Source organism: Protopterus annectens, chromosome 13.part0 (genome assembly GCF_019279795.1).
Source record: "Protopterus annectens isolate FY-2018-M chromosome 13.part0, PAN1.0, whole genome shotgun sequence".
Lineage (NCBI taxonomy): Eukaryota > Metazoa > Chordata > Ceratodontiformes > Protopteridae > Protopterus > Protopterus annectens.
Window position 1 is genome coordinate 518,876,855 of NC_056747.1, and position 16,588 is coordinate 518,893,442.

Consider the following 16,588-nt stretch of genomic DNA (forward strand, 5'->3'; position numbering starts at 1 on the left):
TGTGTACACTTTTTATATCCACTGTACCTACTAGGTGATGGTATCCCTGAAAAGTTTGACGTGTCAGCCTTTTGGACTGAAATGAGTAACTGCAGCAGCACTTAACCAGAACTAATAGTGGAGTTGGACAGGGAGATGCGCAGTTACATCTCCTCCCCCTTTTTCTTGTTTTATATTGAAATTTATGGCAACGATTAAAGTTTAATGTAGATAATTGTGGAACAAATAAACAGGTTACTCTCTCGTTTTCCATTCTGTTAATTTTTAAGTATGATGTAATTTTGCTTGTTTGTTTTATGGTACAGCCTGGAAGATGTCTCTTTTAAGCAAAGCAGGATTTTAATGTGGAGCAGTAGCTTGTCTGTATGGTTATAATAGTGCTTTGTTTTTTTTTTTTCATTAGTCCTTGTAATGTCTTGAATTGGGCTGTTTATGGCACTTGTATATCTTTTAATATATTTCGATTTCAGACCAGAATTGCTGAATCTGAATGAAAATGCTCAACAGAAGGGCAATGCTGGAGGTAAGAGATTTTCTGAAGAATGATTGTTCTCTGAAATGTTTTGAAATTGTAGTATTTAATATCGAGAAAATACAAGTGATTTCATTTTAAAATTAAGCAGTTCAGCATTTTCTTGTACCACTTTTCTGTACTGGAATTTCTGCTTAGCAGCAGGTTTGCTTTTCATTTTTCAGATTACCTTCCTCTATATGTGAGTCTGCTCAAAATAAGAAACATATGCACGTTATAATCTTTGTGGTCCTCCAGGTAATGGGACTGTTTATGTACTATGTACTTTTTTTTTTAGTATTCTACTGAACCTCTTATCCTTCTGCAGATGTGCCACTTAAAATGGGAAAAGAGTTTACTGCCACATCCCATTCAAAAAAAGGGAGAGAGAAGATGTCCTTCAAGGATGCATCTGCAGTCCTTACAAATGGGTTGTCCTGTCGTCAGGCAGCCCTTCGGTCGGCCGGATTCCAAAGTCTGGGTCTGGCTTCGGCTGGTGTCGCACTTCACCCGATGTCATTGCTGCAGTTACTCGGGTATAAAGGCATCAGCCGACGCCATTTTCCTCAGTCTTTCTTGCCGCGTGGCGCCCGAAGCAGAAGCTGTTCGCAAGTGCCGGTCGGTCAGAACCAGAGATTACTACTACCGAATACTTCTACTACTACTGAAGACTTCTAAAAAGCTAAGTACCCCGTTGGGGACTCTTTCTTGCCTCAGCCGATGTCAGAAAAAGTGAATAACTGTTTAACTTGTGGGAAACAAATACCTCATAAAGATTTCCACTCTTACTGCTTACCTTGTTTAGGCCCAGACCACGACGTAGCAGCTTGTCTAGCCTGTGCTTCTTTTAACCGACGGACGCTTAGACGTCGGTCGGAATTTGCTGAGCAGTTTTTCTGCTCTGATTTTGCTTATATTATGCCGTCGGATCCTCCGACTTCACAAATATCCAAAAAACGCAAGGAAAAGGACCGACACTCGCGGTCCGTGGTTTCGGCCGAAACCGCGGTTAAGACAACCGCGAGTGTCTCGGTTTCGGCTGAAACCGAGCAAGCGGTTCTTCCTTCAGCCGAAAGCTTACCTTCTACCGAGGCCTCTTCCAACCTGGTGGAATCGGCTTCTGAAATCCAACCTGCAGTTGTGGTTTCTCAGGAATTATCTGACACTATTCCCTTGGATATTTCAACCCCTGCACGTGGAGCTGCTAGGCCTCCTGCAGCCATGTCCATTAAGGCCTTTGCCAGGGCTAAAGCAGCTAAAGCTACTAAATCTGTGCCTGTTAAGACCCCCTCTCACAGGCCTAGCTCCAGTTCCCAAATGCTTAGTTTAGCAGAGGATCTCATTTCTTTAATCCGGGGATCCCAACCTCTCCCAGATAGGGCCTCTCACCCACCTCCAGAGAAGAGGCCTAGAGCAGAACCCCCTGAGCCAGTTTCCACAGGTGATTCCTCTGATGATTCAGATAATACAGACCCTCCAGAGGCTCCTTTTTCCCCTTATGAAGACTCTGATGCTGAAGAGTCCATCCCTTCTGCCTCTCCACCTGAGGAATTTTCCTTTGGGGAAACCTTGCATGCTATGAGGGAACAATTTCAGTGGCAGGGCCAAGATTTTTCAGACTGCAGAAAAAGGCTTAGAACCTTTTTGCATTTACCACAACATAGGCCTTTAGCTATACCTCCAGTTCTGTCTGTTGTAGATGATGCATTTAATGATGCTTGTACTGCTCCTGATTCATTACCTCCGGCCCCTGCTAAGCCCGATAGGTTCTACAGGGTCCCGGACACACATCACCATTTATACAAGGCTCCTTTTGCAGATCCCGAGACTATCTCCCAGGGGCCTAAGGCTGTAGCATCTACCTCTGCCAAAAATCCCCTTCCCTCTGAAAGGGAATCCAGGTCCTTAGAGAGATGGGGTAAAAAAGTTTACACTTCTGCTACTCTGTCAGCTAGGGCCTTGAACTGTCAATTTCATATGATCCAGTATCAAGAATTTATGCTAGACCAGTTAACCAAAAAACTGTCCTCTGATGAACCTTTAGACAAGAAATATGTTCAGGAAATGGTACATAACATTCAGCAAGTTAGTAACCATTCTTTAAAATGCGGCTATGATGCACTGGAGGCTTCCTTTAGATCAGCCATGACTGGCACAGTTATCAGAAGGCATGCATGGTTAAAAGAGCAGGCCTTACCGGACCATGTCAAATCAAAACTATTAGATGCTCCCATGGACAAGATCAATTTGTTTGGCTCTCCTGCACAACAGGTGCTGAAGAAGATGGAAGAGAAGGCAAAATCTGTCCAAACAGTGAAAGATTTCTTACAGGTCCAACCTCCAAGGTTTAGCAGGAATTGGCCCTCCAAGAATTGGTCCTTTCCCGACTCCTCCAGAGCCCAGAGAGGCAGGAATAGGCATTCAAGAGGGAGAAGCCAATCCAGAGGTGCCTACAGGGGACGCCAGTGGCAGGGTAACAACCAGCGAGGCACAGACACAGCCACCACCACTACTACAGGACAATCACAGTGACTTGGCTCTGGCACCGCCTACCAGGGAACAACTAGAAGCACCCTTAGGCGGGAAGCTAGCTTTATTTACAAAGAACTGGCATTACATCACAAGAGACAAGTGGATTTTGCAGACAATAGACCAAGGTTACAGGTTTCATTTCCATACTCTACCAGGAAAGAGAGGAATGCCAAACCTACCTCCAAATCAAAAGGCAGAAGCTCTACAACAAGTAAATCAATTATTAAAGATGAGAGCTGTGGAAAAGGTACCACATATGGAGCAAGGAAAGGGCTTTTACTCCAGACTCTTCCTAGTACCAAGGAAAGAAGGCAAATGGAGACCTATTCTCGATCTGTCCGCTTTAAACACATTCCTCATTGTTCCAAAATTCAAAATGCTGACCCTACAGCAGCTTCTTCCCATGCTGGGCAAGGAGTCTTGGCTGGTAACTCTAGATCTCAAGGAGGCATACCTGCACGTCCCCATACGACCAAATTGCAGAAGATACCTCAGATTTCTTGCAGGATCAGAGCATTATCAATTCTCAGCATTGCCCTTTGGCTTATCTACTGCGCCCAGAGTGTTCACGAAATGCCTGGCATCAGTAATCGCTCATTGCAGGCTTCAGGGGATCCAAATCTACCCTTACCTGGACGACTGCCTAATACAAGCAGACAACAAAAACAAGCTAGCAGAAGACTTGAAAAGAGTCATTTACCTTCTACAAGCCCTGGGATACACAGTCAATATAAAAAGTCAAGGCTGATACCATCCCAAAAGATAACCCTTTTGGGTGCGGAGCTGGACACATCCAAACAAATGGTATTCCTAACAGTAGAAAAACAGGAGCAACTCCCTCTCTACTTCTTGGCATTAACAAAACAAAACCATCTAACAGCAAGAAAAGTCCTACAAGCATTGGGCTTCATGGCATCCTGCATAATTTTGGTCCCACATGCCAGACTGCATATGAGAAAACTACAGTGGTACCTAAGGAATTTATGGTCTCAGCACAAGCACAGCCTAGAAACTCAAATTCCAATAATTCCATGCCTGAAGCAAGAATTCCAATGGTGGGCTCAGGCCTGTCAATCAAACGAAGGATTGCCCTTCCACAGCACTCAACCAAGCCAAACCATCACAACGGACGCCTCAGACCTCGGTTGGGGGGCCCACATGATGAACAAATGCATACAGGGTTTATGGACTCGAGCAGCTGCGCCTACACATAAACCTAAAGGAAATGCTGGCAGTAAAACTGGCAATTCAGACTTTCAAACCATTTCTTCGACAAGGCCAATTGATGATAAGGACAGACAACACCACAGTTATGTGGTACATCAACAAGCAGGGAGGCACACATTCGTACCCTCTATGCCGGATGGCCCTGGACCTCTGGAATGTGGCCCTGAGTTACAACATTCAGTTACAAGCAATCTTTGTACCAGGAAAAGAAAACACTCTAGCAGACATATTAAGCAGGACTACCACGGATGCCCACGAATGGATGCTGCATCCGGACATCTTCAAAACCATTACAAGAAAATGGGGTCTCCCAGAAATAGACTTATTTGCATCCCCACTCAATCACCAATTAAAGAAATTCTGCACCAGGACGTACCACCCACTGGCATGGAAGGTGGACTCCTATCCTTCAGTTGGAAAAATCTGTCAGCATATGCATTCCCACCACTTCCTTTGATGCACAAGGTGCTATTGAAGATCAAAGAGGACCGTCCAAGGATCATTCTGATAGCTCCAGATTGGCCAAGGAAACATTGGTACCCATTACTGAGGAGCATGTCTCGGGAACAGATATGGCCCTTACCCCTAGTTCCCTTGCTGTTAACTCAGAACAATTACAACACCCTGCATCCAAACCTGAAAACTCTGCAGCTGACTGCCTGGAACATTGCATAAGACAAATTAACTCAAATTTATCCCAAAGGGTTAAGGACATTATCTTAGAAGCTCGCAAACCTTCAACAAGGAAAACCTATTCAGCAAAATGGAAAATATATCTCATTTGGAGTACTGCTAAAGGGGAAGATGTGTCACTGGTAAACATAGCCAACATCCTGGAATACTTGGCATAGCTATTCCACAAAGGCCTGTCCTACTCTTCTATTAAGATTCATGCCTCAGCTATTTCAGCAGAATACGACTTGGATCCTCCAGTTTTCTCACATCCTCTGCTCAGGCAGTTTCTGAGAGGAATTAAAAATGTAAAACCTCCTAGGAAGCCACCATTACCTGCATGGGACTTGAACTTTGTGCTAGAAAAATTGACACTACCTCCTTTCGAACCAGCAGCAACAGCAGAATTGCAATACTTATCATGGAAAACTGCTTTCCTGCTGGCAATCACTTCAGCAAGAAGGGTTTCTGAGCTACAGGCATTAATGGCAGTACAACCCTTTCTGATCTTCCATCAAGATAGAGTGTCCATGAGAACAAATCCTACTTTTATGCCTAAGGTGGTCTCCAGAGTATCTTTAAATCAGGCTATCCACCTACCTACATTCTTCCCCAATCCACAGAACAGGGGGGAAAGACTATTGCATACCTTGGATGTACACAGACAATTACGCTACTACCTGGACAGGACCAAGAGCAATAGAAAAACTGACCAGCTACTGGTAGCATATGCAGCAGGAATGGAAGGGAAAGCAATTACAAAACAGACAATATCTAAGTGGATAGGAAATTGCATTAGATTTTGTTACTCCTACCATGGAAAGAAAACTCCAGAAAACATCAGGCCTCACTCTACAAGAGCTACAGCCACTACCACAGCTTTTCTACGAGGAGTGGCTACCAAAGACATTTTAGAGGCTGCTACTTGGAGCTCCGTGCATACATTTGCCAAGCATTATAATTTACCTTTATACTCTAGATCCCGAGCAGGTTTTGCCACTGCTGTTTTGCAAGGGATCTTAACTACACCATAATTCTATCTTTCCTCCTCCCCCAGTTTGGCTATGGTATTCTACCCATTTGTAAGGACTGCAGATGCATCCTTGAAGGACATAGTACAGTTTTGTACCTACCATAAATGTAGATGTCCGATAGGAATGCATCTGCAGTCAGGATTACCCACCCTCCTTCCCCTCTGTGGTACTCCTAGGGTATTTGCCCCTCTTATAGCTATCTGGGGGAATCTATTATGTTGTATTTGTTTGTATATATGTACATACATGCTTATTTTTTGTTTGCTCTCTAATATTTTGAACCATTGGCATTTATCAAAATTTAGCCTTCCTAGAGGGCACCTGGCATCTGGGGCAAGAAACACTGAGGAAAATGGCGTCGGCTGATGCCTTTATACCCGAGTAACTGCAGCAATGACGTCGGGTGAAGTGCGACACCAGCCGAAGCCAGACCCAGACTTTGGAATCCGGCCGACCGAAGGGCTGCCTGACGACAGGACAACCCATTTGTAAGGACTGCAGATGCATTCCTATCGGACATCTACATTTATGGTAGGTACAAAACTGTACTTTATTGCCACTGTTGCCAAACCCTTGGTCTCAGAAAACTAAAGTTGATTTTCTGGGTCTCGTATTCTGGAATTCAGATCCTTTCACTCTTCTGAACCCTCCTGCCATCTCAGAATAGTGGTAGTTAATTTTCTTGCCTCTTTTTATCTTCTGAAGTCATACAAAGTTTAAACCTTTTGCTTATAATACCAGATGTTCTTCGTATTTCACTGTTGCAGTCATTACATTTGGGTAATCTGTTGGCAGGTTGCCCTCATTCGGCCTGAATAACAAAGTCTTGGGTCCTGCGTTGGTTGCTGCCTCCTCTTTCATGACGTCAGGGGTATAAAACATGCAGCCGACGCCATTTTATTCAGTCTTTCTTGCCGCACGGTGCCCGAAGCAGAAGCAGTTCGCAAGTGCTGGTCGGCCGACTCCTGAAATTTTCGTATTCGAGTTTCAGAACCGAAGTCTTCAAACTAAAGCTGAATACCACATTGGGGAAACTTTTTCTTGCTCCTTACCGATGTCAGTAAAAGTTAATAATTGCATTACTTGTGGGAAGCAAATACCTCATAAGGTTTTCATTTGTACTGTATTCCTTGCCTAGGCCCAGATCACAACGTGCCTTGCTGTTGGTTTTGTGCTAGATTTAACCAACGCTCTATTAAGCGTTGGTATATTTTTGCTTCTAAATATTTTGGTTCAAGATTTAATTATCCTGAAATGTCGTTGGTTAGCAATCCGACTACCGGACTTCACAAAAAATGCAAAGAAAAAGACAGAGACAGACCGTCAAAGTCTAAAACTGATGAAGCTTCTCCTAAGCCAGTCGCCGGTACTCAGTGAGGTGCTTTTGCAGCCCCTGATACCTGCTACTTTTGAGTCGCAGGCCTCTACCGAGACCCATTCGGAGTCCGGTTTGCTGCGAGATTCTCATAGTATTGAACCCGCGGATGTCTCTCCCTGGGTCCGGAGCTGCTGAGCAGGCACTGGCTTCTGAGGGTGTTTTCAGGCTTCAACATTTTTATATTAAACTGACGCCAGCAACAAAAACAAGGTCAAAAACAACTTCTGTGTCTGAAAAAAATGACGCATGAGCCACGTGCTCAGGCCCCTATGCCTAAAAAACAGTCTATCAGAATGGCTGAGGATTTAATTACCTTGATCAGGGGTTCCCAACCACCCCCTGCTAAGAGGCTTAGGCAAGGCACTGATTATAAATCTTCAGATCAGGTTTCCATTTCTTCTGATTCGTCTTCTGATCAGAAATTTTCTTTTCCACCCTATGAGGAGTCCGATGCAGAGGAATCCATCCCATCTGCATCTCCTCCTGAGGATTACTCTTTTGGAGAGACTTTGCATACTTTAAGGGAACATTTTCACTGGGAGAGTCAGGACTTCTCTGAATCAAAAAAGAGGCTTAGGGATTTCCTTCTTCCTCAGCGTAGGCCTTTGGCAGTACCTCCTGTATTAGATATTGTTGATGATGTGTTCTCAATTCTAAACCTACCACCCTAGAAAACAAAAATGGGAAGAAACCGAGGGTAATGCTGCTCAATGCCAGAAGTCTAAATCTCAAAATGCACGCACTCAAGGCCCTTCTCAGTATGGAGAACATCGATGTCTGTGCTGTAACTGAAACCTGGTTCAAGGCTCCTGAGAGCACCCCGGCACTATTAGGTTTTACCTCATATCATGCGTTCCGGCCCCAAAACCCGGACCACACCACAAAAGGAGGGGGTGTATCCATATTCATAAAGGATACCCACACCTCCAGGTTGGTGGCAACGCATAAGCTCGGAAACCATCCAGGTGCAACTATCGATAGGCAAAACGGCTCTACAAATTGTAGCATGCTACAGGCCACCCTCTCAAACTCAGGAACCACACACAGCCTTCCTGAAGACACTGGAGGGTATAAATGTATCTCCAAACACCATCATATTGGGTGACTTCAACTACACGAATATAGACTGGGAACATTACTCAAGCCCTAACTTTCTAGCCCAACGGTTCCTGGAGTTCATAAATTCAAATGCCATGGAACAGCTAGTCACTGTTCCCACGAGAGGAGAAAATATACTAGATCTCATTGTCACAAACATGGGGACAAAATGCTCCACACGAAGTATATCCCTCATTGGTGAGATCTGATCATAAACTAATCTCACTGGAAATCCACATCCCGCCCCACCCCAAACAAAAAGACCATAGTGAAGAACTTCTCTAAAGCAAACTTCACACTACTCAAGACTGGTGTGGTATCCTTCAAGGCCCCTGAGCCAGTGGAAACCACAACCCAAGCTGGAAGCCCTTACAAATGCCTTCTATGAACACCTCCAGGACTGCATGGATCGGGCAATCCCAAATAAAACCAAGACTCTTTCCACAAAGGGCAAACGTCCAGTCTGGTGGACCCCAGCCATTAACAAACTTTACAATAAGAGGAGAAAGCTATTACATGATAGAACAAAATCCATAAAAGGGAAGTCACCCTGATCATTATTAGTAAAAAATACGAGCATTCATAAAATCAACTAAGGCCAATTTTGAGAGAAAAATTGCCATGGATTCAAAGGACAATCATAAGGCCTTTTTCAGCTATGTTAGGAACCTGGGTGGAAACTCCCAGATATGCTCAGAATTAGTCCAAAATGATACAAAAATCACTGAACCCACAGACATTGCCAACATACTGGCAGACAGGTTCAGTGCAAGCTTCACCCTCTCCCCTAAAGGAGAGATAACTATCCCAGCCAGTGTAGCCTCCCGGACATCTCAAATGCGCAGGTGAAAGCTGCTCTCTCTAAAGCTAAAAACACAGCATCAATGGGACCGGATGGTGTCCCCGGCTGTGTGCTACACGAGCTAAATGAGGAATTAAACCCGCACATAAGGCAGCTGTTTAATCTCAGCCTTATCACAGGATACGTGCCCAAGGAGTGGCGTACGGCAACTGTGGTCCCACTCCACAAAGGCGGCGCCTCTACAGACCCTGTTAATTACCGCCCCATAAGCTTAACAAGTCTAGTCTGCAAAGCTATGGAGAGGATCATAATGGAGCTCATAAACAAAGATATAGGGGACTTGCAGACATTGGACGCGACCCAGTTTGGCTTTGTCAAGGGAAGATCATGCCTTTTGAACTTGGTCGACTTCTTCGAAACAGTCACCAAGGCCATTGATGAGGGAAAGGCAGTCCATACAGCCTACCCTTGACCTTGCAAAGGCTTTCGACACAATACCCCACTCGGGTATTGTAGAAAAACTTACCAGCTTAAATGTAAACCCATATGTCACAAGAAGGGTTGCAAACTGGCTTAAGGACAGAACCCACAGGGTTAGAGTTGCTGGCGCTATGTCAGTCTCCAAGCCGGTCACAAGTGGTGTCCCACAGGGCTCGGTCCTTGGCCCCCTATTGTTTGGCATCTACTTCTCAGAAGTACAGGCCAACATGGGAGGACTTTGGCTGACAAAGTTTGCAGACGACTGCAAACTGGGCGCCATAGTGGAAAGTGCATTGGACACGGATATCCTTCAGAAGGGACTCACGGAAACAGATAGCTGGTGCCAGAGCCATGGCCTGAAGTTAAACGCCAAAAAATGTATAGTCATACCCTTCGGGAAAAACAAGGTAACCCCAAGCTACCATATAGGTGGCAATCCACTAAGCACAGAAGAGGTTATCAGGGACCTGGGGACCCAGGTTGACAGTGGCCTTTCTTTAACACTCACGTTGCTAAAGTGGTTAGAAAGACCTTCTACATTGCCCACCTGATCATGAAGGGATTCACATCCAGATCTAGTGAGGTCATTGTTCCCCTGTACTCTTCACTTATCAGACCAATGATCGAAAGTACAATGCCCCATTCGGGATGTATCTCACCCGACATCTGCAGCAATTGGAGAGACCCCAAAAGTTCCTCACCAAAAGGATAAAGGACTCCAAAATCTGTCATATGCTGCCAGATTGAAGAAACTCCAGCTCTATTCAGTCGCATACCATCTGCTCAGAGGTGACATGTGCCTGACATACAAGGCCATGTCCAACCCGGAATTAATGGACATGCTCCACCTCAAAAATCCAAATCCACCAAAACCACTAGAGCAAGCGACTTAAACCTTAGCACGAATATAAATAGGACGTGCTGGAGGGATAGATTTATCACTCAGAGACTCCCTATGCTGTGGAATAGAATCCCGGTCCATGTGAGGCAGAGCACCTCGCTGACTCTGTTCAAGAGAAATCTAGACCTGTGGATGGGAGATCGTAGGTTTACCCCGGGAATCATCTCTGTGTCACTGCTGGACAGAGGCACAACAAACTAATGGGCACAGTATTTTTTCATATAAGGGGTGGCGTAAGCCACAAAAATTTGGGCTAGGCTTATAAATGCCTTAGGGCAGATAGCCTAGTATAAACCTATGAACCTATAAGCATGGCTCCTGATTCCCTGCCTCCGGCTCCTAGTAAGCCAGTCAGATATTACAGGGTTCCTGACTCCCACAAATTTCTTTTCAAAAATCCTGCTGCTGATCCTGAAACTATTTCTCAGGGTCCCAAGGGTGTAAAGTCCTCTACAGCCAAGAATCCCACCCCTTCTTATACAGATTCCAGGGCGCTGGATAGATGGGTTAAGAAGGTTTATACGTCTGTATCCTTGGTAATCAGGGCTTTAAACTGCCAGTTTCATATGCTTAAATATCAACAGCATGTTATGAGCTTACTGAAACAGAAAATTATGTTGATTTCTGATTGTGTGGGAAATAGAGTTACATGAATTATTGCATCCAGAAGAACAAGTTGGAAAGCATACTTTGCAATGTGGTTTTGATTCCTTGGAGGCCTCTTGTATGGCTGCCATTACTGGATCTGTGATTAGACGGCATGCCTGGCTCAAGGAGCAAAATCTGCCTGATCATGTTAAAGCTAAATTGTTGGATGCCCCTTTGCAGTATGATACTCTGGTAATAAGGCAGAAGAGGTTTTAAAGAAAATGGAAGACAAAGCTAAATCTATGCAAACTGTAAAAGATTTCTTGCAGGTGCAGCCACCCAGGTTCAGTAGACACTGGCCTACTAAAAACTGGTCCTTTCCTATGTCCAACAGAGCCACTCGGGGCAAATCCAGGTGCTCAAAAGGCTCCAGATACCAATCACAGGGTTCTTACAGGTCAAAGTAATGGGGTGCCTCCACCTCCAAATCTGGAGGAAACAAAGCACAACCCTACAGTAAGCAGTCTCAATGACTTTCCTCTACCATCACCAAGCACTTATCTTTTGGCAGCCCCTTTGGGGGGAAAACTAGCACTTCATGCTCAAAATTGGCAGTTAATTACCCAGGACAAGTGACAAGGGGTACAGATTTCATTTCCATACTTTGCCAATTCCAAATGGATGGCTGGATCTGCCACAAAACCAGTGGGCAGAGGCCCAGAAACAAGCATGTCCCCCATGGATATGGGGCTATTCAACCGGTACCAGAAAAGGAAAAAAAGGACAAAGTTTTTATTCAAGACTTTTCCTGGTACCCAGATGGCATCCAATACTGGACTTATCGATTTTGAACATGTTCCTGGATATTCCAAAATTCAAAATGCTGACTTTACAACAGTTACTGCCTATGCTAGGCAGGAATGCTTGATTAGTAACTCTAGACTTAAAAGAGGCATACCTGCATATCCCAGTAAGGGAATCATGCAGAAGATACCTCTGCTTCAAAGCAGGTATTTTGCATTACCAATTCTTTGCACTGCCCTTTGGCTTATCTACTGCGCCCAGGGTCTGTACAAAGTGCCTGGCACCAGTAATTGCATTCTGCAGACAAGCATTCAAATTTATCCTTATCTGGATAACTGGTTCATTCAAGCAGAGGACGAGGACACACTTCAACATCTGGCGTTTGTAAAAAGGCTTCTAGCATGCCCTAGGGTACACCATAAACGAAAAGAAATCACAACTGGTACCCTCTCAAATAATTACATTCCTGGGTGCAAGCTTGAGTAAAACTGCCCAGATGGCTTACCTCATGCCAGACAAACAAAGGCAACTGACAACATACTTCAAAAAAGTTTATGGAGTCAACATTGTCACAGTCTGGAACCTTGATTCCTCTCATTCCCTGCCTACAACAGGAGTTTCTTTGGTGGGCAGAGACATGTCACCAAAACAAGGGACTGTCATTCACTCTACCCCCTGCCACCCAAACCCTAACTACAGACACATCAGACTATGCTTGGGGGGGCCCACCTGGCAGGGAGATGCATTCAGGGCAAATGGAGCCCAAACAAAATGCATCTGCATATCAACCAGAAAGAGATGCTAGCTGTTCAGAATGCTCTGACAGCCTTCAAGGACTTACTTCATCCAGGACAACTACTGATAAAGACGGACAACACCACAGTTATGTGGTACATAAACAAGCAGGGGGGTACACATTCCTACCCCCTTTGTAGACTAGCCATGGCCTTGTGGAACACAGACTTGACTTACCAAATACATCTTCAAGCTCAGTTCCTGCCAGGAAAGCAAAATACTCTGGCAGACGACCTAAGCAGAAATCTTATGGACCCGCATGAATTGAAATGGGATCCACAAATCTTCAGCATGTTAACACAGAAATGGTGGAGCCCAGACATGGATCTATTTGCCTCTCCCCAAAATTATCAGTTGGACAAATTCTGCACAAGAGCTCGTCACAAAAAAGCATGGAAAGTGGATGCCCTATTCTTCAGCTGGAAAAACCTATCAGTCTATGCCTTTCCCCCTCTGCCTCTACTCTCCAAGGTCTTACTAAAAGTCAGGCAGGAAAAACCAAAAATGATCCTAGTTGCTCCAGACTGGCCTCGCCAGTACTTGTACCCACTTCTAAGGAATATGTCTCAGCTTCCTCCATGGTACTTGCCTCAAATACCTCATCTACTGTCTCAGCAGAACTATCAAATTCTGCACACTCAGCTCCAAACTCTGAATTCTGCAGCATGGCTGATCAACTAATTATTCAAACAACACCTCTCAGTAAATCTGTGATGGATGTCATTTTGGAAGTCAGGAGGCCTAGTACTAGAAAATCTTATGCTGATAAATGGAAGAGATTCTGTGCTTGGAACCAAGCACAATGAACAGACACAGCAAAGCCCAGTATTCCTCATATTTTACAATATTTGACTGAGATGCTTGACAAGGGAAAATCCATGCCTCTGCCATCTCGGCTCATTAAAACACAGAGCCGATCCTCTTTTCTCATCCTCTGCTTAAACAGTATCAGGGGGCCAAAACTTTAAGGCCTCCCAGAAGATCACTAACTCCTGCATGGGACCTCAATTTTGTGCTAGAAAAACTCTCCCTGCCTCCTTTTGAACCAGTAGCTACTGCGGATATAAAATTTATATCTTGGAAAACAGCTTTTCTCTTGGCAGTCACTTCAGCAAGAAGGGTTTCAGAACTACAGGCTCTCATGGCAGTGGAGCCTTTTATTGTATTTTACCCAGACAGGGTGTCCCTCAGGACCAATCCTTCTTTTATGCCTAAGGTGGTATCCAGTGTGGCTCTTAACCAGACCATTCACCTGCCAACATTTTACCCAAATCCGCAGAACAAGGGGGAGCGGATTCTGCATTCAATGGATGTACACAGACAACTAAGATTCTACTTAAACAGGACCAAATCTCTAAAAGTCTGAGCAACTACTGGTAGCATTTGCTGCAGGGTCAGAGGGGAAGGCTATATCAAACCAGACTATTCCTAAGTGGATAAGCCAATGTATTCGTTTCTTCTACTTGCATCATGGTAAACCTGTGCCCAAGGGGATCAGATCACATTCCACCAGGGCTGCCTTTACTTCAGCAGCTTTTCTCAGAGGGGTTCCAACCAAAGACATTCTAGAAGCTGCTGCTTGGAGCTCTGTTCATACCTTCACAAAGCATTATCATTTGCCTCTCTTCTCTAAATCCAGGGCAGGCTTTGCCACTGCAATTCTGCAAGGCCTTATAGCCGCTCCTAATGCTGTTTAGTTCCATCCTCCCATCCATAGCTTTGGGATTCTACCCAAATGTAATGATTGCAACAGTGAAACACGAAGAACATAGTACAGTTGTGTACACTTACCATAAATGTAGATGTTCGAGTGTATTCACTGTTGCAGTCCGGGTTACCCACCCGCCATCCCCCTTTCTATACCTTTTCTTTCCTTCACTATACACAAAAGCCTCTGTGGTGTATTTGCTTTTATATGAATTTAAAGTTTGTTTCTAAAAGTGCATTTATATATATTTACTGTTATATATATATTTGCTCCCTATTTGGGGGGCACCTGACATCTGGGGCAAGAAAAACTGACTAAAATGGTGTCGGCTGCATCTTTTATACCCCTGACAATCTGACATCATGGAAGAGGAGACAGCAACTGACGCAGGACCCAAGACATTGTTATTCAGGCCGACTGAGGGCAACCTGCCAGCAGATTACCCAAATGTAATGACTTCAACAGTGAATACACTCAAACATCTACATTTATGGTAAGTGTACACAACTGTACTTTTTTATTCATAAGAGCACATTTATTTAATGACCTTCAAAATATCACTCAAAAAGCTTTCACAGCAGCCGAAAACTGGTTCCAACAACATTGCCTCTTACTGAATCCAAAAAAGACAAAACTATTACTATTCGCTCCATCACATAAGTCATCCTCTCTCTCCTTCAATATATCCTCTAACAATGGCACCATAATATCCCCTGATCCCACAACCAAACTTCTTGGTGTCACAATAGACCACAACCTTAACTTTGATTCACATATTAACTTAACTATCAAATCAATCAATAGAAAACTTGGATCTCTCTACAGACTTAAACCCTTCCTCACTCCCTCAGCCAGAAGTACTTTAGCACAAACCCACTTACTCTCTACCCTATTTTATGCCTCTCCAATCTATACAAACCTAACTAAAAGTAACCTCAACAAACTAGCAACAGCTTACCATAACATAGCCAGATTTGCAACAGGAGCCCCAGTTCGTACCCACCATTGCTCTAATCTCAAACAGCTAGGCTGGCTAGAACTACAAAATCATATATGACTTCTGCAACTGACCATTACCCACAAAATCTTTCATCAGCCCACTAATACCACTATACTCTGTTCCCTCATTACCCCATATAAAAACATCTCTTCCCCTACGCTCTGCTACCAAACTTCTAGCTGCCTCCAACAAATCCAACAACAAAGCTGGGGATAGTCTGTTCTCCAACTGTACTGCACCCATCTGGAACAAACTTCCAAGTGAACTTATGTCTATTACCTCTTTACCTACTTTCAAGAAGCATATAAAATCATGGCTTTACTCCCAATGGCTCTGCCCTTGTTCTAACCCTGACTAATCCTTTTTTGTTCCATGCCTTTTCCTTTCTCCTGCTATCTATAACAAGATATTCTCTTACTGTTTCTTTACTTCTCATCTAATCTTGGATTCTCAATACCACTATGATGGATGGATGTTTAAAAGAAGAATCTAATGTACTTTTTCCTGTTGATGCTACTAGTAGTTTTAGACTTTTATGAAAATGTTGTGTACTACAGTCTGTCTGTTAAATACACACCCTCTGTACAACTATGTTTGTAAAATTATGTCTTACTGTGGAGCTTTTCTCCCCGTGCCTCTACTGAAAATGGACATTAATCCAGCTAGACTAGCCCGGTCAACAAATGTAAAATAAATAAAATAAATAAATAATGGAAAACACAGTTCCTGGTAACTAATATAAAACCCTATATGTAGACTTCTTGCTTTATTTACATCATTTCATGCTTCTACATTTATCCAAAACATAGAAGAAAAAAATAAATAAATAAAAGTGCTCTTGTTTTGTTCAATCCTTTTTTAATATTTAGTCACACATTCTCGATTTAAGATCATATTAGATTACTATACAGATGTAAGACTGATCAGTACCTGGCTCATATCTTTACTTTGCTCAATCCCATGAAGGGTGTGATCATCTCTAGCCCCTCTTCTTATTTCTATACTGCAGCCATTGTAGCCACTTTGCCAAGACTTTGGCCATAGTAGGTTTCAGGTGT

The 16,588-nt window shown here is 43.9% G+C and overlaps 1 protein-coding gene across 6 annotated transcripts in view; it reads left to right on the forward strand.

Annotated features, from left to right (window-relative positions):
• GTF2I (general transcription factor IIi) overlaps positions 1 to 16,588 on the forward strand; it is a 1,956,122-nt gene that overhangs the window by 1,236,035 nt on the left and 703,499 nt on the right. For all 6 annotated transcript variants that reach the window (XM_044054149.1, XM_044054150.1, XM_044054148.1 and 3 more), the window contains one exon: positions 471 to 523. In XM_044054149.1, the coding sequence (XP_043910084.1) occupies positions 471 to 523 (53 nt within the window). The remainder of the gene's footprint in view (positions 1 to 470; positions 524 to 16,588) is intronic.